This window comes from Mobula hypostoma, chromosome 11 (assembly GCF_963921235.1).
Source record: "Mobula hypostoma chromosome 11, sMobHyp1.1, whole genome shotgun sequence".
Lineage (NCBI taxonomy): Eukaryota > Metazoa > Chordata > Chondrichthyes > Myliobatiformes > Myliobatidae > Mobula > Mobula hypostoma.
In genome coordinates, this window is record NC_086107.1 from 113,189,183 (window position 1) to 113,213,200 (window position 24,018).

At 45.9% G+C, this 24,018-nt stretch overlaps 1 protein-coding gene across 1 annotated transcript; it reads left to right on the forward strand.

Moving 5' to 3' along the window:
* The first annotated feature begins 875 nt into the window (after positions 1–875).
* LOC134354409 (insulin-like growth factor I) lies at positions 876–22,132 on the forward strand. The gene is made up of 4 exons (XM_063063407.1): positions 876–1,012; positions 6,307–6,454; positions 18,006–18,166; positions 20,257–22,132. The coding sequence occupies exons 1-4, from the start codon at positions 938–940 to the stop codon at positions 20,491–20,493; spliced, it is 621 nt and encodes a 206-aa protein (XP_062919477.1). The 5' UTR covers positions 876–937; the 3' UTR covers positions 20,494–22,132.
* Positions 22,133–24,018: the final 1,886 nt, after the last annotated feature.

Below are 24,018 nucleotides of genomic sequence, written 5' to 3' on the forward strand. Positions count from 1 at the left end.
TGCAGATGAGGCAGAGAAGGTTCACTATCACGGTGGACTGTTTGAGTTACAGGGTGAGACTGGAGAAACGGACTTCATTTTTCCCGGCAGTGGTAGACCCGAGGGTACGGCTGGGTGTACGCTGTCCCAAGGCCGGCCATGGAAGGAGGTGGGGGCTGGACGTGGGGCTAGCAGCCACCTCCAGTGTGACAGAAACACCAAAGGAAGGTCCAAAGACCTCATCCCTGGGAGAGGAAGGAGAAGGTGGCTTACACCTGGGATAACATGAATGACTGGCCCAGGAGAGAGGACTCTGGTGAGCTGCTGTTGGTGGCCTTTGCCCCAGCAAGGGTGAGCGGCCAAGGTATAGATAGGGCAGATTGTAGGAAACTTTAAGAGGCAAAACGTGAGAAGCTACCTGAGGAAGATTCTTTTCACCGGGAAGTGACAGAGTACATTTGAACTGTTCTTGTACCTCCCCCTCCCCCCCAAAAAACGTCTTAATCTGGCTTCTTCCCCCTTTCCTTTCTAATCCTGATGAAGGGCTTCGGCCTGAAATGTCAACTGTTTGTCCACTTCCATAGATGCTGGCTGACCCCCTGCGTTCCTCCAGCACTTTGAGTGTGTTGCTCTGGATTTCCAGAGTCTTCAAAAACTCTTGTGTTCAAGGTATGATAGGGTATGACTCTGATAAGCTGGGAGCAAAGGCACAAAAATGCGCGTATATTTGCAAAAAGGCACATGCATATGCATGAACCACCGATATACATACACACACTCACACACACACACACACACACACACACACACACACACACACACACACACGTACACACTAGAACAAAGTCCTCTAGTTAAGCTTTGATAACCCTGGCTGCAGTCACCAGCCGGGTCACTCTGGGCTGGCTGCTGTCGGAATTTTCCCTGGCTCGTGCCTGCTCCGGGATCCTGCTCGGTAATGGGAAGGTGTTATGCACTGAGCTCCGCTGGGGACTGCCAGGACTCTCCCTTCACACGGATGAACCCTTTCCAGGTAATATTAGAGCATTCCACGTAATCTATCTGCACCACGCCGTCAATGCAGTGATTTCTACGTCTTTCAACCTTTACAACAAAAATACTCCCACAGCTTTTCTGAATCTGAATCATGTTTGATTTCACTGATGTATGTTGTGAGATCTGTGGTTTTGCAGCAGCAGTACGGTGCACTCATAAAGAAATGCTACAAATTACAGTAATATATGTATATTTAAATTGAATTAAATTAAATTAGTGGTTAAAAAAAGAAAGGGTTGGTGGGTTCATGGGCTGATTCATTGCCTGTTCAGGAATCTGATGGCAGAGGGGAAGACGCTGTTCCTGAATCGTTGAGTGTGTGCCTTCAGGCTCCTGTATCTCCTGATGGTAGTGGAGAGAAGAGGGCATGTCCTGGGTGATGGGGGTCCGTACCGATGGATGCCGCCTTCATGATGCATTGCCCTTTGAAGACGTCCTCGATGTGGGGGAGACTTGTGCCCGTGACAGGGCTGGCTGAGTTTTATCCCAAGTGCACCGCAAAGTTTATCAGATCTTATAGCACAAAGGAGGCTATCTGGCCCACCCTGTCCACTCTGGCTCACTGAGGGTTCTGTACGATTAATCCCACTCCTCCGAGCCTTCCTCAACTCCCTGCAAACTGCAAGCAATTTGTCCTTTTAAACAATCCTTTCATATCTGCTTCCACTGCCACTACAGGTACGACAATATCATGTCAATACCTAGCTCCTCTCTTCCTCTCTCTCTCTATGTGGCTTCTTCTCAACAGCAAACAAATTGCAAGGTTTGTGCACGGAAAGACCTTGGCCTCGGCCCGAAACATCAGCTATTAATTCCCATCCATAAGTGCTGCCGGACTTGCCAAGCCCCTCCCAGCACGTTTTAAATTTTATTTAGAAATACAGTGTGCTAACAGGCTAACAAGTACACCCACGTGACTGATTAACTAATTGTTTTAAAAATACTGTTACTGTACCCACCTCTACAGCTTCCCCCGGCCGCTCATTCTACACACCCGCCACTCTCTGTGTGAAAAAGTTGCCCCCTGTAAATCTTTCCCCTCTCACCTTAAACTTGACCGAGTTTTTTGAGGAGGTGACGATGGTGATGACTGAAAGAAAGGGTGGGGATGTTGAGGAACTGTGCATCTTAATAAGGTGTTTGACACGGTCCCTTGTGGTGGACTCACCCAGAAGATTAAGACACTTGCACTGTGGGAGGAAACCAGATCACCCTGAGGAAACCTACACCACACAGTAAGAATGTACTAAATCCTAACCGATGGCGATGGAAATTGAATCTGGGTCGCTGGCACTGTAGAGAGTTACACAATCCGCTACCGACGTCTGGTTTCACTTGAGGAAGGGTGATAGGCAAATGGAGGATGGGAGAACGGGAATCGCAATAGAGGCTGGAAGGGTAGTAGCCGAAGGCAACAAAGGGCTGCTGGCGATGTTAGCGCGATTGCTTCACTGCATCGGTGATCGCCGATCGGGCTCCGATTTCCGCTGCTGTCTGTAAGGACTTTGTACGTTCTCCCTGTGACCGCATAGATTTGCTCCGGGTGCTCTGGTTTCCTCCCACACTCTGAAGACGTACGGTTTAGGGTTAGTGAGTCGTGGGCATGCTATGTGGGCACCGGAAGCATTAGTGACACTTGCGGGCGGTCCCACAGCACATCCTCAGACTGCGTTGGTCATTGAAACATAAACGACGCGTTTCCCTGCATGTTTCAATGCACAGAGGGCAAAGAAAGTTAATCTTTCAGGATTTGTAATTTGCTGGGATAGCTCGGAAGTTCGGTATATTTTGGCATTGGATATTTTGGGCTGATACGTTAGGGAGTTGGGTATTTTGAGGTTCATATTACTTTTGCATTGGACATTTTGGGCTGAGGTGTTTGGGAGTTGGGTATTTTGAGGTTTATAGTATTTTTGTGTTGGATATTTTGCATTGGGTAGCTTATTTCTTTCAGCCTTGATTTCGGGTTGAGATTGATGAGATTGAAGGACACTGAGAAATGACCTGTTGAATTGTCTGATCACAATAACCCTTCGACACTGCTGTTTCTCACCTTTCCAGTATAAGAATCTTGACGTTCGGGTGAAACGGAAGGAAGGCATTGGGCAAATAAAAAGGTGGAAATTGGAAATTGAAACAGACAAAATGTCTTTAAATTCCCACAAATACACTCAGAGACCACTTTATTTTCTATCTCCGGTACCTAGTAAGGTGGCCTCTGAGTGTATGTTTGCTGTCTTCTGGTACTGTAACCCATCCACTTCACAATTCGAAATTTTGTGCATTCAGAGTTGCTCTTCTGCACACCACTGTTGTAACGTGTGGTTATTTGAGTTACTGTTGCCTTCCTGTCAGCTTGTACCAGTCTGGCCATTCTCCTTTGACCTCTCTCATTAACCTCATAGAATCTGCTGCTCACTGGATGTTTTTGGTTTTTTGCACCATTCTTTGTAAACTCTAGAGACTGTTGTGCATGAAAATCTCAAAAAATCAGCAGTTTCAGAGATACTCAAACCACCCCATCTGGCACCAACAATCATCCCATGGTCAAAGTCACTTAAATCATATTTCTTCCCCATTTTGATATCTGGTCTGAACAACAACTAAATCTCTTGACCATGTCTGCATGCTTTTATGCATTGTGTTGCTGCCACATGATTGGCTGATTTGCATCAGTGAGCAAATACAGGTGTACCTAATAAATTGGCCTCTGAGTGTATATCTCAACGTATACGACAGGCAATTAATTTCTCTGACGTGTGGTCATGGCTGTAAAATAGGTGTCTCCTGCACATTCCATGGTGAGGCCAGTGTGGCACCAGGGGCCTGATTGGCAGGGGTTACCTGACGGGACAAGCGAGTGGGTAGTTTGGGAGCTGGTGAATCCTGTCAGGCCTGCACAAGCAGCCTCCTCCCAGTCTCCACCCAGCTAACAGGAGACACCGCCACTCGTTTCCAACTCATCACCTGCAGCCTATTTAAACCCAGCTCTCATCCACAGTCCCTCCGTTCACTCATCAAACCAACCAGCCTCAACCCAAGGCTCCTGGCCTTCAGTTACCTTGTTGCCTGTTGTGTTTAGTATCTGTTCTCTCCTGTTTTGTGTCACCTCGTGGCTCATTATTTTACGGTCCATTCTCCAAGTTATCGCTCATCGCTGAATTGTCTCCATTGCTCTGCTTCTGGGCCAACTCTCCTCCACACTTCCTGACCCATCCCTTCCACAGCTCATTCTGGGATTTCATATGTTTCCAACGTACAGTCTCAGGACCACCCCAAATGCTCTTTACCACCATCCTAATAAACATCCCAGTCCCCAACTTTTAACTATCCCAGTGTGTGCTGGCAATATCGGAGCCTATCGGAGGAAAGACAGACTCTGGTGTAGAGACGGTGAGAGTTTATTCATAAGAATTCCAACAGAACATCGGTTGCTCAGCTGAGCGACACTGTGAGACGTAACATTCTCAAAACTAGGACCCTGCAATTAGTGCTAGTCAGGTGTCCACTTAACCAATACAAGTAAAACAGAATCCCTGAGTCTATCAAAATAAACTTAACAAGTTTAAACAGAAGGGACCAGGAGACCACATTACAAAGAGCGAGTCGCTGCAGAAAAACACGAGGAACTCTAAACGATTAATGACTCTCGTTATACAACAATTAACCAATTCTGGTGCTCTGAAAACCGGAGCTCAGTGCTCTCCAGTGCCCCACACAGGCCTGAAGAACTCATTACAATAGCTTTCCCTGTTGTTGACCAATCTGACTGGAGGCCTTGGTAGAACCATAAAGAGGGCCTTTTTTGCTTGGTTGTCGGTGACTAGTGGTCGGTATGAGGACGGATTCTTTCCACTTTATATGTCAATAATTAGGCTGATGGAATCGATGCAAAGGTAGGTGGAGGGGCAGGTAGTGTTGAGAAAGCAGGGAGTTTGCAGAAGGACTTGGGCAGTTTAGGAGAACGGGCAAAGAAGAGGCCAATAGAATACAGTATTGGGAAGTGTGTGATCATGCTCTTTGGTGGAAGGAATAAAGGTGTGGACTATTTGCTAAATGGACCAAATTCAGAAAGGCAGGATCAGAATCAGGTTTGTAATATCACTGGCACATGTCGTGAAATTTGTTGTTTTACAGCAGCAATACAATGCAATGTATAATAGAAAAACTGCAAGAACTACAAATTACAATAAGATATATAAATAAGAAATGCAAAAAGAGCAAAAAGTTGTAAGATAGTGTTCATGCATTTAAAGTCTGTTCAGAAATCAAATGGCGGAGGGGAAGAAGCTGTTCCTGAATCGTTGAGTGTGTGTCTTCAGGCACCTGTACCTCCTCCCTGACGGTAGCAATGAGAAGAGGGTGTGACCTGGGTGATGGGTGTCCTTCATGATGGACGCTTCCCATTTGAGGCATCGCTGTTTGAAGATGTCCTCGATGCTGGGGAGGCTATTCCCCTTGACGGAGCTGGTGACTGAGTTTACAATATTCTGCAGCTTCTTCCGACCCTGTGCAGCGGCCTCTCCATACCATTCTTGGTTTGTTGTGGGAATAAATATGAAACAGTATTTAGCAAGCAACCCCACCCCCTCCATCACCCCTTCCGCCCTTCACCCTGCATATTGACTTTGTGGAGCCCTTTACACCATGCTGAGGGAGAAAGCGGCTTCATTTATACCTCACCTGAATGATCAGAGAGAAAACGAGAGAGAAGGGAGAGATACAGAGAGAGAGAGAGAGAGAGAGAGAGACAGAGAGAGAGAGAGAGAGAGAGAGAGAGAGAGACAGAGAGAGAGAGAAACAGAGAGAAACAGAGAGAGAGACAGCGTAACAGAAAGTGAGACAGACAGAGAGAGAGATAAAGAGAGAGACAGCAGGAGAAAGAGACAGAGAGATAAAGAGCAAGACAGAGAGAGAGAGAGAAAGAGAGTCAGAGAGAGAGATAAAGAGCGAGACAGAGAGAGAGAGAAGGGGGAGAAAGCTGGAGAATGGGCCATGGTTGAGTGGGCCGAATGGCATTATTCTGTTCCTATGTCTTACGGGGCATGGGATTTTTGGTGGTTGAACAAGCATAGGGGACAGTATTAGGGTTTTAAAGGGATTGGAGTTTTTAGAATTAGGTTTGAGATATAGTTGTTGGTACAAAGATGTTGGGAAAGGAGCTGTTTAAAAGCCAAAGCAATGGAAGATCAAAAGGAACAGGGATTGGTGGGCTGGTAAACCATGTTCAGCTGGAGTGGTCGGAGGTAATTCTCCAATTTCCGTCCCTAGGCACCCGGTTCCATGAAGCCATTGTGCGTCTTGTTGGTCCTCACTGCGTGCTTGAGGGTTTCGAGCTCCCGGACAGCGGAGACCCTGTGTGGGGGAGACCTGGTGGATACTCTGCAGTTCATCTGTGCGGACAGAGGCTTTTACTTTGGTGAGAACCCTTCCCCTCCCTCCCTGTGTTTTTAACTATCCCAAGTTCTTTGAATTACCAGTCATTGATGACCTGTTCAATTTGTGGAGCAACAAAAAATGCCTTCCTTAATCTTGGCACCAGTTATTCTGACTTGATTTATGAATTGAAATAACAAATGTAGGCAATTTCAAAAACAGGCCTTGTGATAGGGAAATTTCATGGTGATTTTCATGACCAGCAGCCCAAAATCAGTAAGATACACACATAAGTACCCAGGAAGCAAAATCCTTATCATCCAGTGTTAATGAAGAGTGTACCACTCTGGTGGGGATGGGGGTGGGGGGAGTCACGTGAGTTCCTATTGGTTTTATGGAACTCAATGGGACGCTCCCTAACGGATTGATTATGGAAGGAAGAATGAAAGGCATTTCATGGCTTATTCTGGTCATTTTTTTTTACTTTGCATAATGTTTATTTTGATAAATAAAAGGATCCAAAATACTAGGAGAAACATCCCTCTTTGTCCCCTTAGCCTCACATCATTTCTCTGCAAGTCAAAACATTTCTCTTCCCTAAACACAAGAGGTTCTGCAGGTGCCGGAAATCCAGAGCAACACACTAACAAAATGCTGGAGGAACTCAACAGGCCAGGCAGCTTCTGTGGAGAGGGGAAAAAGAGTTGTTGTCTCAGGTCGTGATCCTTTTTCAGGATTGGAAAGGAAAACACCAGAATAAAAAGGTGGGAGAAGGGGAAGGAGGTTAGTTGTAAGGTGATAGGTGATTTGTGGCTGTGCTAACGGGTCAGGGTGAGTACATGCTTGAAGATTCAGGGGGCAGCAGAGATCATAGAGGGGCAGGGTCTCACTGAACTTCTGTCAAGGAGAAGATTTAAACTTCTCCAGGGTAGGCATCCCTCGAAGAGACTTTGCAGTGGAGCAACAAATCATAGGCACAAGAGATTCTGCAGATGCTGGAAATCCAAAGCAACCCACACACAGTGCTGGAGGAACTCAGTAGGCCGGAAGCATCCATGGAGAGGAATAAGGAATCAATATTTTGGGCTGAGTCCCTTTACCAGGACTGGAATAGAAGCCAGAATAAGAAGGTGAGGGGTACAACATGGATAGGTGAAGCCAGTGAGAGGGGAGATGGGTGGGGGAAGGGAAGATGAAGTAAGAAGCTGGGAGGTGATAGGTGGAAAAGGAAAAGGGCTGAAGAAGAAGGAATCTGATAGGAGAGGAGAGCGGACCACCGGGGAATGGGAAGGAGAAGGGGCACCAGGAGGAGGTGATGGGCAGATGAGGAGAAGAGGCCAGAGTGGGGAATGGAGAAGGAGAGGAAAAGGAGGGGTTAAAATTGGAGAAATCGATGTATTGGAGGCTATCCAGACAGAATATGAGGTGTTGCTCCTCCAACCAGAGGGTGGCCTCATTGAGGCAACAGAGGAAGCAATGGATCCGCGTGTTGGAATGGGAATGGGGAATGAATTTAAATGATTGGCCACCAGATAGAGCAAAGATGTTCAACATAAAATAATCTGCAGATGCTGTTGTCAAAGGAACACTCACAATGTGCTGGAGGAACTCAGCAGGTCAGTCAGCATCAGTTGAAAAGATTAGTTGACGTTTCGGGCCGAAACCCTTCGTCAGGACTGAAGGAAGAACTTTGGGGAGGGTTTGAAGAATGCTGGTAGTTGAAAAAAACAGTAATTTTAAAGACAAAGGGGTGGGCAAGAGGAAGCAGGGAGGTGATTGGCAGGCGAACAATGCGCAGTAGTAGAAGGAGGCGGAACTATGAGGGAGGTGATGTGAAATAGGGATAGAGGAAGGGAGGGGGAGGGAATTACCGGAAGTTGCGGAATTCTATGTTCATAGATGTTCAACCCTGGAAGTTCATCAACCTGAAATGGAAGCTGGCTATCTCTCACAGCAGATGCTGCCCGGCCTGCTGAGTGTTCTCTGTTTTTATTTTGGATTTCCAGCATGTGCAGTATTTTGCTTTATATTTTATCTTGCTCTGTACTTTTGCATGCCATCATTATATCGGCTTGCAGAGAAGAACGTTCATGTACAGCCCATTTCTGGGACATCCTGATCCCTCATTCAAATAATGACTGAGCGTACGGCATGTTCCTGGTCTTCTGCCACTGTAGTCCACATTGTTCTGATGTATTGCGTATTCAGAAATGCTCTTCTGCACCCCACTGTTGTAACACACAGTTACTTGAGTTACTGTCGCCTTCCTGTCAGCTTAAACCAGTCTGGCCTTTCTCCTTGGACCTCTCCCATTAAAACAAGGTGTTTTCGCCCACAGACCTGCCCCTCGCTGGATTTTTTTTTTTTTGTTTTTCACACCATTCTCTGTAATCTCTAGAGACTGTTGTGTGTGAAAATCCCAGGAGATCAGCAGTTTCTGAGATGCTCAAACCACCCCATCTGGCGCCAACAATCATTCCGTGGTCAAAGTCACATAGATCACATTTCGTCCTCATTTTGATGTTGGTTTGAACAACTGAACCTCTTGACCATGTCTGCATGCTTTTATGCACTGAGTTGCTGCCACATGATTGGTTGATTAGACAATTGTATTAATGGGCAGGTGCACAGGTGGGAGTCCTGACTGGGTGTTTTTAACCTGGTGTCAATCCAAGAGGGCTTTGTGTACGTTTTACCATGTAGGGTACCATGAGGTTGTCATGGTGATGTAGTGATTAGCACAACACTATTACAGTTTGGGCCATTGGAGTTTGGAGTTCAATTCCAGCATCCTCTGGAGGAAAGTTCGTGCATTCTTCCCGTGTACATTGGGTTTCCTCCAGTTTCCAAAGATGTACCGGTTAGTAGGTTAATTGGTCATTGTAAATTGTCCCATGATTAGGCTAGGGTTAAATAGGTGGGTTGTTGAGTGGCACTCTAAGGGCCTGTTTCGTGCCGGATCTCTAAATTAAAAAAGAATAAGAGGACTGAAGTTCAAGGCGAGAGTCAGAAGTTTTAAAGGAGATTTGTGGGGTAAGTTTTTTTTATAACAGAGAGGGTTGTTAATATTTGAAAATCACTTCCAGAGGATGAAGTGGAATTATCTACAATCACAATGTTTAAGAAGTATTTAGATAGACATTTGAAAAAGAATTACATAGGAAGATAAATATACCCAATGACTTGACCTCCACAGAGAGCTGTGGAGACCTGAGTCATTGGATAAATTGAAAGTGGAGGTTGATAGGTTCTTGATTAGTAAGGGCTTCAAAGCTTATGGGGAGAAGGTAGGAGAATGGGGTTGAGGGGGAAAATGAATCAGCCATGATGGAACGATGGGGCAGACAAAGTGGTCTGACTCCTGCTCCTATGTCTTATAGCCCTTATATGGAGCTAAGGAGAGCAATTGGATTTGCGCTGATGGGCAAAAAAGGTCAGCCTGGACCTGGGGACCATTTCTGTGCCTATGGCTCTAGTCTCCTTCCAGCTGACCAATTTGCTAACCAATCTCTAACCTCGGCCATGTCTTTAGTACTCACGGAGAATGACGTCCCGTAGCATCCTGCGGCCCGCGGACTAAAGCCCCTGTTCTGTCGTATCTTACAAGATCTCACAAAGCAGCAGTATGTTAACGATCGGATCAATTGATAAATATTGAGCTGAGTCTCTGGGGAGAGCTCCCTTTCTTTGGGTCATATTTACATTTGTTAGGTGATGTTTACACACGGTGTGGCAGGGGGTGGGAGTGCTGACTGGGTGTATTTAACCTGATGTCAGTTCAAGAGGGCATGTTTGCCTGGCTTTGCTCATGGTCAACAGGTCCTGAAGCTTCATGGAAAGCTAGACGATAGATTAATTAAAGTATTCGCAATGTTTTGGGACAACCTCCATTCAGTATTTCATCTGCTCTCTGTCTGATTGCCAGCAGCAAGTATGACATATTAGGGAAAATTTTGGTGGCCCTCTATCTTTTAAAAACTAATTTCTCTAAATTGCCCAACACACAGAAAATACCAGCGGAACGCGACCACTTTCAGATTCAGATTCGGCCGATGTTTCACGCTTACAGTGAAAGTCAGGCAGCATCAATGGAGGGGAATAAACAGTCGATGCTTTGGCCAAGACTCTTCATCGGGACCGGAGAAAAAAGAGGGCAGAAACCAGAGTAACAAGGCTTGGGGGAGAGAGGACAGAGTACTAGCTGGTAGGTGATAGGTGAGACCAGGTGAGGGGGAAGATACCCTTTCCTTTCCAGACCTGGTGAAGGGTCTCAGGCCGAAACATCGATTGCTTATCTCCCTCCACACATACTCCCTGTCCTGCTGAGTCCTCGGAATCAGGCTTATTATCATCGGCATGTGACGTGAAATTTGTGAACTTAGCAGCAGCAGTTCAATGCAATACCTAATCTAGCAGAGACAGAGAGAGAAAAAATAACAATAAATAAAATAAAACATAATAAATAAGTAAATCAATTGCATATATTGAATTGATTATTAAAAATGTGCAAAGAGAGACATGCTGTATATTAAAGTAAGTGAGGTAGTGTCCAAAGCTTCAAAGTCCATCTAGGAATCGTTTGGCAGAGGGGAAGAAGCTGTTCCTGAATCACTGAGTGTGCGTCTTCAGGCTGCACTGTCTGAGTCAGTGGTGGAGGCAGATACACTAGTGAAGTTTAAGAGACTACTAGACAGGTATATGGAGGAATTTAAGGTGGGGGCTTATATGGGAGGCAGGGTTTGAGGGTCGGCACAACATTGTGGGCCGAAGGGCCTGTACTGTGCTGTACTATTCTATGTTTCTGTACCTCCTACCTGATGGTAACAGTGAGAAAAGGGCATGCCCTGGGTGCTGGCGGTCTTTAATAATGGACGCTGCCTTTCTGAGACACAGCTCCCTGAAGATGTCCTGGGTACTTTGTAGGCTAGTACCCAAGATGGAGCCGACTGGATTTACTGCAGCTTCTTTCGGTCCTGTGCAGCAGCCCCTCCATACCAGATGGTGATACAGCCTGTCAGAATGCTCTCCACAGTACAGCTATAGAAGTATTTGAGCGTATTTGTTGAAATGCCAAATTGCTTCAAACTCCTAATAAAGTGTGGTTGAGATTATCTGGGCAGTGGGCGAGCCAGCCCTCTTGTTTTTTTTGATTTTGTCATTTGAGATTCAGTGTCATGCAACCCTACCACTTTGATCTGGCCCACGCCTTCACTAACCAGGTCCAACACTTGCCTTTATTAGATCTTGCCCCTCCTTCCACAAGTTATCGGGATTGTGGGGGTGTGGCCAGGGTTAATCGTGGTGTGCCTAGGGTTAGTGGGGGTATGTGCCCATTTGGACTTTAGGGTTAGGTTTGAGGGTAGGAATGACGGGTTTATCTCTAGGGCCAGGAGAGGTAAAGTTGTGGTGTTTTGTGTGGTGAGGTTTGAGGTGCTATGGCAGATAGGGCAGTGTAGTGGAGCCAGTTTATCCAGCATCTGCAGGATCTCTTGTGATTATAAATCGCCCTCCCACTCTCATCGCCATTACACTTTATTCTCCATTGTTATTGTTTTACCTTGTTCTACCTCAATGCACTGTGTAATGATCTGATCTGTTTGAACAGTATGGTCCTGCTGAAGGGCCTCAGCCTGAAACATTAACTATTTATTCCTTTTCATAAATGCTGCCTTCCCTGTCGAGTTTTAATTTTAATTTTATTTAGAGAATTGGCCCTTCTGGCAAATAAGCCACACCTCCCAGCAGCCCACCGATTTAACTCTAGCCCAATCACACAGTTTACAGTGACCAGTTAACCTACCAACCGTTAGGTCTTTGGACTGGAATAAACAAGAGTTTGATCTTTCCTACGGTGGGGGAGTCTAAGACCAGAGGACACAGACTCAGAATAGAGGGACGTCTATTACAACAGAGATGAGGAGGAATTTCTTTAGCCAGAGGGTAGTGAATCTGTGGAATTCTTTGCCTCAGGCAACTGTGGTGGCCAAGTCTTTATGGATATTTAAGGCAGAGGTTGATAGATTATTGATTGGTCAGGGCATGAGGGATACGGGGAGAAGGCAGGAGACTGGGGTTGAGGGGGTAAATGGATCAGCCATGATGAAATGATGGAGAAGACTTGATGGGCCAAATGGCCTAATTCTTCTCCTATATCTTTTGGCCTTATGATCTTATAGTCCCCCAGAAGAAACCTACGTGGTCGTGAGGAGAACATACAAACTTCTTACCGATGGTGCTGGAATTGAACTCCAAACTCTGGCGATCCGGCTGTGATAGCATCGCACTAACCACTACACTACCATTCCTCCAGCACTTTGTGTGCTTAGCAAGACAAGCTTTTCACTCTTCCTTGATGCAAGGCTGAGCATCCGAGTTGCAAGAAAAAATTGGATAGCTTAGGACTTTATCCCCTGGAGCGTAGAAGATTGAGGGGAGATTTGATAGAGGTATACAAAATTATAAGGAGTATAGATTGGGTAAATGCAGGCAGGCTTTTTCCATGAGGTTGAGTGGGACGACAACCAGAGGTCATGGGTTAAGGGTGAAAGGTGAAAAGTTTAAGGGGAACATGAGGGAAAACTAGTTCACACAGTACTTTTCTATGACTCTGTGACTCTACGTGTGAAAATAATAAATGATGTGATATTTACTCAGCTCTGCACAGAACTGAGGCTGAGGCTGCGGCCTACACCGGCTGCTCCGGGTTTGTGTCTGTGGGCTCACTTTCATTCTGAATGCTACTTGCTTACTTTTATTGTTTGAATGATTTGGGTATTTGATGGTATACTTTTTTACGGGTTCTATGTTTTGTGACTGCCTGTAAGGAGACAAATTTCAAGGTTGTATTATATATAAGACCATAAGACATAGGAGCAGAAGTAGGCCATTCAGCCCATCGAGGCAGCTCCACTGTTCCATCATGGCTGATCCCGGATCCCACTCAACCCCATACACCCGCCTTCTCGCCATACCCCGACCAATCAGGAAACGATTAACTTCCACCTTAAATGGCCTCCACCGCAGTCTGTGGCAGAGCATTCCACAGATTCACTACTCTCGGGCTAAAAAAAATCCTCCTTATCTCTGTTCTAAAGGGTTGTCCCACCAGAGGAAACATCCCCTCCACATCCACCTTTCAACATTCGGTAGATTTCAATGAGATTCTCCCACCCGCATTCTTCTAAATTCCAGTGAGTAAAGGCTGCCAAAAGCTCCCCATATGTTAACCCCTTCATTCCCGGATTCATCCTCGTGAACCTCCTTTGGTTTCTCCCCAATAACAACACATCCTTTCTGAGATAAGGGGCCCAAAACTGTTGACAATACTACAAATGTGGTCTGACTAATGTCTTATAAAAGCTCAGCATTATCTCTTCGCTTTTATATTCTATTCCCCTTGAAATTAATGGCAACACTGCATTTGCCTTCTTTACCACAGACTCAACCTGTAAATTAACCTTCTGGGAATCCTGCACAAAAACTCTTAAATCCCTCTGCACCTCTAATGTTTGAACTTTCTCCCCATTTAGATAATAGTCTGCACTATTGTTCCTTTTACCAAAATGCATTACCATACATTTCCCAATACTGTATTCCATCTGCCACTTTTTTGCCCATTCCTCATTCTTCCTGCTGCAATCACACTGCTTCCTCAGCACTACCTAGCCCTCTACCTATCTTTGTATCATCTGCAAACTTTGCCACACAGCCATCAATTCCATATCTAAATCATTGACAAACAATGTGAAAAGTAGCAGTCCCAGTACCTACCCCTGAGTCACTGGCAGTCAACCAGAAAAACCCTTTTATTCCCACTCACTTCCTCCTGCCTGTCAGCCATTCCTCAATGCATGCCAGTATCTTTCCTGTAATGCCACAGGATTTTATCTTGTTAAGCTGCCCCATGTGTGGCACCTTATCAAATGCCTTCTGAAAATCCAAGTAAATGACTTCCACTGCCTCTCCTTTGTCCACCCTGCTTGTTACTAACTCTAAGAGATTTGTCAGGAAAGATTTCCCTTTACAGAAACCATGCTGACTTTGACTTATTTTATCATTAGTCCCCAAGCACCTCGAAACCCCATCCTTAATAATAGACTCCACTTTCCCAACCAATGAGGTTAGACTAATTAGCCTATAATTTCCTTTCTTTTGCTTTTCTCCCTTCTTAAAAAGTATACCTTGAACTTTGAACCTAAGATATCGGAACAGAATCAGGCTATTCATCCCATCCGATCCTGCCTGATTCATTATCTCTCTAGGCTGTGTGGAGAGGGGGAACCGGCTACATGGGCAACAACTTGCTCTCCATATCGTACTGCCCTGGTTTGCGTACTGGTTTGTGTATCATGTAGACAACTGAGACGCAACAACCATGGTCAACCCCGATCGAAGGAGGGTCTGAACAGCCACACCTTAAAATCTCTCTCCCTTTAAAAAAAGCTAAATCAGTGATCCTGACTCAATGTCATCATGTATTTCTCACAACACACACAGAAAATGCTGGTGAACGCAGCAGGCCTTCTATAGGAAGATGCTGCCTGGCCTGCTGTGTTCACCAGCATTTTTTGTGTGTGTTGCTTGAATTTCCAGAATCTGCAAATTTCCTCGTGTTTATGTATTTCTCACGATCAATCACTGGCAATTTAATTTTTTTTAATCCAAATTTCCACATCTCATCCACACAAGGCACACTCTCAACGATTCAGGAACAGCTCCTTCCCCTCTGCCATTTGATTTCTGAATGGTCATTGAACCCATGAACACTACCTCACTACTTTCTTATTTCTATTTTTGCACTAATTTAACTATGTTATATATATAATACTTACTGTAATTCACAGTTTTTTCAATTATGATGTATTGTATTGTACTGCTGCTGGAAAGACAACAATTTCACAATATATACCGGTGATATTAAACCTGATTCTGATTCTGACTCTAAATAATTCTGAATTCTGATACCAATAATCCAGCCTTTTGAGCCAAGTTGGAAAATAAACACATTTTTGAATCTTGAACTACTGAGTATACAAAGACTTCTGTAACAATGAAGCAAAGGGATACTGAGTACAATGCTAGGTGTGGGATAATAATACTTTCAAAGAGCTAGTACAGGAACGATGAGCTGAATGGCCTCACATTCTGTTGTATTCCAAGATTCCGGAAATGAAAAAAATTCTCCTTCAGCCTATTTGTTCATAGTGATTAAATAGAGCACGTTACAAGCTCTAGGTCTGTGCTGGATTAGGATACATGCAGAGTAAAGCTTCCATTACACTTACACACTGAATGCTCCCAGGACAGGGCTGGTGTTAGATACAGAGTGAAGCTTATATACACAAGAGATTCTGCAGATGCTAGAAATCCAGAGCAACACACACATGCAAAATGCTGGAAGAATTCAATAGGTCAGGCAGCATCTGTGGAAGGGAATACCCCCTCCATAGGTGCAGCACGATCTGCTCAGTTTCTCCAGCATTCTGGGTCTGTGGCTCCATATAACCATATAACAATTACAGCACGGAAACAGGCCATCTCAGCCCTTCTAGTCCATGCCGAACTCTTACTCTCACCTAGTCCCACCCACCTGCACTCAGCCCATAACCCTCCATTCCCTTCCTGTCCATCTATCTATCCAATTTAACTGTAAATGACAACATCGAACCTGCCTCAACCACTTCTGCTGGAAGCTCGTTCCACACAGCTACCACTCTCTGAGTAAAGAAGTTCCCCCTCATGTTACCTCTGAACTTTTGTCCTTTAACTCTCAACTCATGTCCTCTTGTTTGAATCTCCCCCACTCTCAATGGAAAAAGCCTATCCACGTCAACTCTATCTATCCCCCTCATAATTTTAAATACCTCTATCAAGTCCCCCCTCAATTTCTACGCTCCAAAGAATAAAGACCCAACGTGTTCAACCTTTCTCTGTAACCTAGGAGATGAAACCCAGGTAACATTCTAGTAAATCTTCTCTGTACTCTCTCAATTTTGTTGACATTTTTCCTATAATTCAGTGACCAGACCTGTACACAATACTCCAAATTTGGCTTTACCAGTGCCTTGTACAATTTTAACATTACATCCCAACTCCTCTACTCAATGCTCTGATTAATAAAGGCCAGTATACCAAAAGCTTTCTCATCACCCTATCCACATGAGATTCCACCTTCAAGGAACTATGCACTATTATTCCTAGATCCCTTTGTTCTACTGCATTCTTCAATGCCCTACCATTTACCATGTATGTCCTACTTTGCTTAGTCCTACCAAAATGTAGTACCTCACATTTATCAGCATTAAACTCCATCTGCCATCTTTCAGCCCACTCTTCTAACTGGCCTAAATCTCTCTGCAAGCTTTGAAAACCTACTTCATTATCCACAACTCCACCTATCTCAGTATCATCTGCATATTTACTAATCCAATTTACCATCTCCATCCCTCTACACTGTTCCATTGAATGCAGAGTCTGAATGGATCAGTAAATATGCAGATGACACTGAGGTTAGGGGCGAGGAAGACTATCATGGCTTGCAGCAGGATCTGGACCTGTTGGATAAATGGCAGATGAAATTTAATGCCGACAGACGCAAGGTCTTGCACTTTGGTGGGACCAGCCAGGGTAAGTCTTATACAGTGAGTGGTGGGGCACTGAGAAGTGCGGTAGATCAAAGGGAACTGGGAATACAGGTTTATAATTCATTGAAAGTGGTGTCACAGGTAGATAGGGCCATTGAGAAAGCTTTTGGCATGTTGGCCTTCATAAATCAATATATTGAGTACAGGAGATGGGATATTATGTTGAATTGTGTGAGACATTGGTGAGGCCGAGTTTGCAGTATTGTGTGTGTCTTTGGTCACCTACCTACAGGAAAGATGTAAATAAGGTTGAAAGAGTTCAGAGAAAATCTACAAGGATGTTGATGCATCTGTATGACCTGGGTTACATGGAAAGATTGAATAGGTTAGGAATTTATTCCTTGGGATGTAGAGATTGAGAGATTTGATAGAGGTATACAAAATTATGAGGGGTATAGATGGGGTAAATGCAAGCAGGCTTTTTCCACTGAGGTTGGGTGGGATGACAATGAGAGGTCATGGGTTAAGAGTGAAAGGTGAAAGTTTTAAGCGGAACGTGAGGGGAAACTTCTTCGCTCAGAGGGTCATGAGCTGCCGGTGCAGGTGGTGCAGGCGAGCTCTATTTCAATGTTTAAGAGAAGTTTGGGTAGGTACATGGGTGGTTGAGGTAGGGAGGACCATGGTCCCAGTGCAGGTCAATGGGAGTAGGCAGTTTAAATGGTTTGGCATTGACTAGATGGCCCAAAGGGCCTGATTCTGTGCTGTAGTTTTCTATGACTCTATACTTTAGAGAACAGGGACATTGTTAGATACCGAGCTAGGCAGCAGGGATTATATTTATTATTATCACTGATATACTGGTATGCCATGAAATTTGTTGTTTTGCTGCATCAGTACAGTGCAATACCAGAATATACTGTAAGTGATCGGGAACATACTCAAGGCAGGGAGGCCGCGCGTCCTGCCACGTACTTCTCTGCTGCTTAACGCCTCCGATTTCCTGGTTGCCAGTCAGCAAGATGGGCCGCCGGAGCCGGCAGAACCGAGGCATTGTGGAGGAGTGCTGCTTCCGTAGCTGTGACCTCCTGATCCTGGAGACCTACTGCGCCACCCCGCAAGATGGCGCCCACACCCCGCCACCCACAGCACCGCACCGACCACTGCTGCACCGGGTAAGGCTCGTGTCGTCCCCTCCTCCCGCGTCGGTGGAGACGTCTCCTTCCTCGTTGGCGCTGAACGATAACTCTGACGTAGGACGGGTGAGATCACCTCTGCTCCATCCGCTAAGAGTTGGGTTTCCCTAAGTGGCCAACCATCCTAATTCCTACCCGCATTTCTGTTCTGACATGTCGATCCACGGCCTCCTCTTGTGCCACCATGGGGCCACCCTCAGGGTCGAGGAGCGACACCTTATGCTCCATCTGGGTACCCTCCAAACTGATGGCATAAATATTGACTTCTCCTTCCGGTGAACAAATCTCCCCCCCTTCCCACTCGGACCTTTCACTTCCTCTGTCCTGCCAATTACTTTCTGCTGGATTCCCTCCTCCTTCCCTTACTCCCACGGTCCACTCTCCTCTCCTCTCAGATTCTTTCTTCTCCGGCCCTTGACCTTTCCTGCCCACCTTGCTTCACCCATCACCTTCCAGCTAGTCTCCTTCCCCTCCCCCCTCCTTTATATTCTGGCATCTTCCCTCTTACTTCTCAGTCCTGAAGAAGGTCTCGGCCCGAGACATCGACTGTTTACTCTTTTCTATAGACGCTGCCTGATCTGCTGAGTTCCTCCAGCATTTTGTGCGTGTTGCTTTGCATTTCCAGCATCTGCAGACTTTCTTGTGTGTATGATATTTACTGCCCATAACTAACCACACTTGAGAAGCCAACGGCGAACAACTTTTCCACACATAATTAGGTCTGGTGCATAAAACCGTAAGACGCAGGAGCAGAATTAGGCCATTCGGCCCATCGAGTGTGTTCTGTCATTCCATCATGGCTGATTTATTATCCCTCTCAACCCCATCTCCTGCCTCCTCCCCGTAACCTTGGACACCCTTACTAATCAAGATCCCATTAACCTCTGCTTTAAATATTCTCAATGACTTGGTCTCCACAGCCATCTGTGGCAATGAATTCCACAGATTCACCATCCTTTGGCTAAACAAAATTCCTACTAATCAACATGCACAAAATGCTGGAGGAACTCAGCAGCCAGGCAGCACCTATGGAAAAGAGTCTTGTGACACCATGGATCTGCGCCTGGAAAGTCTTCACTCTCCAGGGCGCAGGCCTGGGCAAGGTTGTATGGAAGACCAGCAGTTGCCCATGCTGCAAGTCTCCCCTCTCCATGACACCGATGTTGTCCAAGGGAAGGGCATTAGGATCCATACAGCTTGGCACCAGTGTCGTCGCAGAGCAATGTGTGATTAAGTGCCTTGCTCAAGGACACAACATGCTGCCTCGGCTGGGGCTCGAACTCACGAACTTCAGGTTGCTAGTCCAATGCCTTAACCACTTGGCCACGTGCCCACGCTAAGAATAAACAGTCAACATTTTGGGCCGAGACCCTTTATCAGGACTGGAAAGGAGGAGCAGAAGTCAGAGTACACTCGATGGGCCAAATGGACTAATTGTGGTCCTATATATTATGGGCGGCAGGGTGGAGAAACGTCTCTACCAAAGGAGGTGTAAGGTGCTCCTTCCCCCCGCTAGCCGGTAGGTCACCCTGGGGCGAGGTGTAGCACCTGCTTTTCCATGTCCTCCCGATCAGGGTCATGTGAAGCCAAAGGGAGCAGGTGGTGGATGGTCACATGAGCAGATGGTGCAGATCACAAGTCCTGGTTATGCGACCCACTGACACCGGGCAGACAGTCTTTGAAAGGTATTGATAATGGCTGGGGTCACCCGTCTAGTAAAGACACTGCCCAGAAGAAGGCAATGGCAAACCACTTCAGTAGAAAAATTTGCCAAGAACAATCATAGTCATGGGAAGACCAACATTATATGACACGACACTTAATGAACTAACATATATCTTCTATACATAGAGTGATTGTACGTAAACACTAGGCTGTACGTAAGGTGAGTTTGTGGGTGGAGGTGTTGATCAGCCTTACTGTTTTTGAGTCTGGTGGTCCTGGCCTGGATGCTACATAGCTGGTGTTTACGCCACACATCCCAAAGTTTGAGTGTCTGAAGGGTAAACTCAATGCCCAGCCTCCAGAATTAACAGTGCATCCGTTCTGTTTCTCCCCTTGTCAAACAGATCATGGGGAAGCGGTCTCTCGACGTTGAACGGGAGGATTCGCCGGGTCAGCCCGAGAACCGCTGGAGCCACACCAGTCTCGTCTCCGGAGCCCAGCACAACGTCCGCGATGGCCAGAGAGGGGAGAAGGCGCGGCCGTCCCAGTCCTCGCCCCAGCGCTGGATGCGGTCAGGCAGAGTGCTGCACCCTTTGCGCAGCGACCTGCTCTCCCCCCTCCGACAGACTAAGCCATTCTGACCTGGACAGTGGGGGTTGGAGCAGATGGAGGCTACCTTTGAGGAGGACTCTGCAGTGTGGCCAGTCCGCAAAGCTGTTCGCCCCGACAGAGTCAATGTGAGGGACAGTTGGAAACATCGAATTCTCAGGGGACATCTGTGGAGAACCCCTCCCTCTGCTCCACAAAGAAACCTTTTGAGTTCCCGGCGTTCAAGGAGTTGGCTGTTTTAACTGATGGTGTTGGGTGGAGGGGGTGACTGAAGGCCCCTCTGCCTTCTGTCCTCGCCTTCATTTGGTCTGACTGCTTGGGAGGCATTGATATACGCAGGAATTGTGAGCAGGTCGGGTGATATACGCAGGAATTGTGAGCAGGTCGGGTGATGTATGCAGGAATTGTGAGCAGGTCGGGTGATATACGCAGGAATTGTGAGCAGGTCGGGTGGGGCTGGGCAGAAGCAGAGATAAAATCCTAAACCCCCCCTTCCTGTGACCAATTACACATCGGTTCATTGTTTATTTATTTATTGAGATTTATTGAGATGTGGAACAGGCCCAGCAACCCCCCCTCCCCCCCCCGCCGATTTAACCCCAGCCTAATCACAGGACAATCCACAGTGACCAAATCACCTACTAGCCAGTACGTCTTTAGACTGTGGGAGGAAACCAGGGTGCTCGGGGAAAACCCACGCACTCCACGGGGAGGGCGTACGGACTCCTTACAGATGATATCGCAATTGAACTGAGCTGTAATAGCGCCGCGCTACCACGGCACCCTTCTGGCGGCACGGTCTCGCCCGTGTCCTCTGGTCCCAGCCCCGGCAAACCCGACCCTCTCACTCGCCACGTGTGTGCAATACGAGACCAGCCTACAAGCCTAGCAGATCCTAGACTCGTTCCCTCCAAATGAACAGTAGATCCTGAAGTTCAAGGGCGTGTGCCTGGCTGTTGGTCGCATTTCTGTAACCAACCTATGGAGGGCACATTTCCAGTGTAGCTTTTGTTTTTATAAAATGATCTTAACCTGAGATTTTTCTTAAGCATTTCTGCTCACCTCTTCCGAGGCAAAACTGCCACCAAGTTTAGATGCACAGTCACCAACTTGACATATATAGCACATCTTGTGTATCGCAGACTTATTTATAACATTACTTCAAAGTTCAAAGTAGATTTATTATCAAAGTACAATATACGTCACCATATACAACCGTGAGATTCATTTTCTTGCGGGCATACCCAGTATATCCAATAACCATGATAGAATCAATGAAAAATGCAGCCAATAGGGCATCAACTAAAAAATAACAAACTGTGCAAATACAAAAATATTAGTAGTAATAATAATAATAATAAATAATAAATATCAAGATATGAGATGAAGAGTCCTTTAAAGTGAGCCCATAGGTTGTGGGAACAGTTCAGTGATGGGATGAGTGAAGTTATCCCCTCTGGTTTGAGAGCCTGGTGGTTGAGGTTCCTGAACCTGATGGTACTTATAGATAATATACTGTATCTTGTGTATAATGTATTATTTATGACATGTGTATAATATGCCTTCTGCACCATGTCTTGCATACAATATGCTCTCTGTATATAAAACTCTCTGCACGTAACAGATTCTGTGTATAATGTGCCCAGTAAGCGATACTGTGTACAGTACAAACGTCTCAAAGAACACACCTGCCAAATATACAGTATATTGCATTTAATATACAATCAGTGGCCACGTTATTCAGCACCTCCAGTACCTAATAAAGTGGCCACTGAGTGTATGTTTGTGGTCTTCCGCTTCTGTAGCCCATCTGCTTCAAGGTTCGATGTGCTGTGCATTCAGAGATGCTCTTCTGCACACCACTGTTGTAACTCGTGTTTATTTGAGTTACTGTCGCCTTCCTGTCGGCTTGAACCAGTCTGACCATTCTCCTCTGACCTCTCTCATTAACAAAGTTTTTTTGCCCACAGAACTGCCCCTCACTGGATGTTTTTTGTTTCTCACACCATTCTCTGTAAGCCTTATGTGTAAAAATCTCAGATCAGCAGTTTCTGATACTCAAACCACCCCATCTGGCACCAACAATTATTCCACGGTCAAGGTCACTTAGATCACATTCGTTCCCCATTCTGAAGTTTGGTCTGAACAACAACTGAGCCTCTTGACCATGTCTGTATGCTTTTATACATTGAGTTGCTGCCACATGATTGGCTGTTTAGATATTTGCATTAACGGGCTGATGTACCAGTAAACCTAATAACGTGGCCACTGAGTTAATATTACATTCAATATATAATTGTGTTGGCGCGTGGCCAAGTGGTTAAGGCGTCGGTCTAGTGATCTGAAGGTCGCTATCTCGAGCCTCAGCTTAGGCAGCCTGTTGTGTCCTTGAGCAAGGCACTTAATCACACATTGCTCTGCGACGTCACTGGTGCCAAGCTGTATCGGCCCTAGTGCCCTTCCCTTGGACAACATCGGTGGCGTGGAGAGGGGAGACTTGCAGCATGGGCTACTGCCGGTCTTCCATACAACCTTGCCCAGGCCTGCATCCTGGAAACCTTCCAAGGCGCAAATCCATAGTCTCACAAGACTAACGGATGCCTATATATATATATATAAATATATAATGCACATCTCACACCTCCTTTGCATCTGAGACTGAATGTATAACAGAATTAATTCTCTGTATACTGATCCATCATCGGGTACATTGATGGCTTGGCCACCAATACATTCTTCCATCACAGTGTCAGCACACATTCTCCACATTCCACACCTAGCTGTGTCTTAGGAGAATGAGCGGTGCTTTTTTAGAACTGTCTAAGATCATAAGGGCCATATACAGGGCAGACTCAATGGGCCGAATGGCCTCACTCTGCTCCTTTGGCTTTTGGTCTGAAATGCACACAAGACAGGAGGGTCCTGGCGAAGGGTTTTAGTCCGAAACGTCGACTGTTTATTCCCCCCCCCTTAAATATCGCCTGGCTTTCTGAGTCCCTTCAGCACTTTGTGTACGTTCCTCAAGATCTTCAGCATCTGCAGAACCTCATGTGTTTATGCCTTGTATAATTGTGTATTCCTCTGCCAGATCCCTCTTCAACCTCCTATGCCCCAAAGAAAACAAATACAACTTACCCAGTCTCTCCTCACAGACAAGTTGCTTTGTCTCACAAGGCAACTGGTAAATCTCCCCTTCAGGGTAATTCAAAGATTCAAAATACATTTATTACCAAAGAATGTATCCAGCATACAACCCTGAGGTTCGCCTTCCCGTAGACAGCCAGAAACAAAGAAAACCATGAAACCCGTTAAAAAATATCAACCCCCCACTACGCGCAAAAAAAAAACAAATCATGCGAACAGCAGAAAGAAAGGGAATGTAAAACACAGAATTGAAAGAGTCCAGGCGTATTTAGTTCTGCTCATTTCTAGTTCAATCTCACACTGCGTCATTCGATATCCACAGGCTGTCCTGATCAAAATCGCACAAAACAACAACAAGAAAGAAACCAGAAGCACGTCATAACGTGAACGACAGAGTCCAATCCACAAACCGC

Coding starts and splice junctions, on each gene's coding strand:
- LOC134354409 (XM_063063407.1), top strand. CDS start 938: ATGGGAAGGTGTTATGCACTGAGCTCCGCTGGGGACTGCCAGGACTCT. Junction 1,013..6,306: donor CACGGATGAACCCTTTCCAG/GTAATATTAGAG, acceptor TTCCGTCCCTAG/GCACCCGGTTCCATGAAGCC. Junction 18,167..20,256: donor ACCGACCACTGCTGCACCGG/GTAAGGCTCGTG, acceptor CTTGTCAAACAG/ATCATGGGGAAGCGGTCTCT.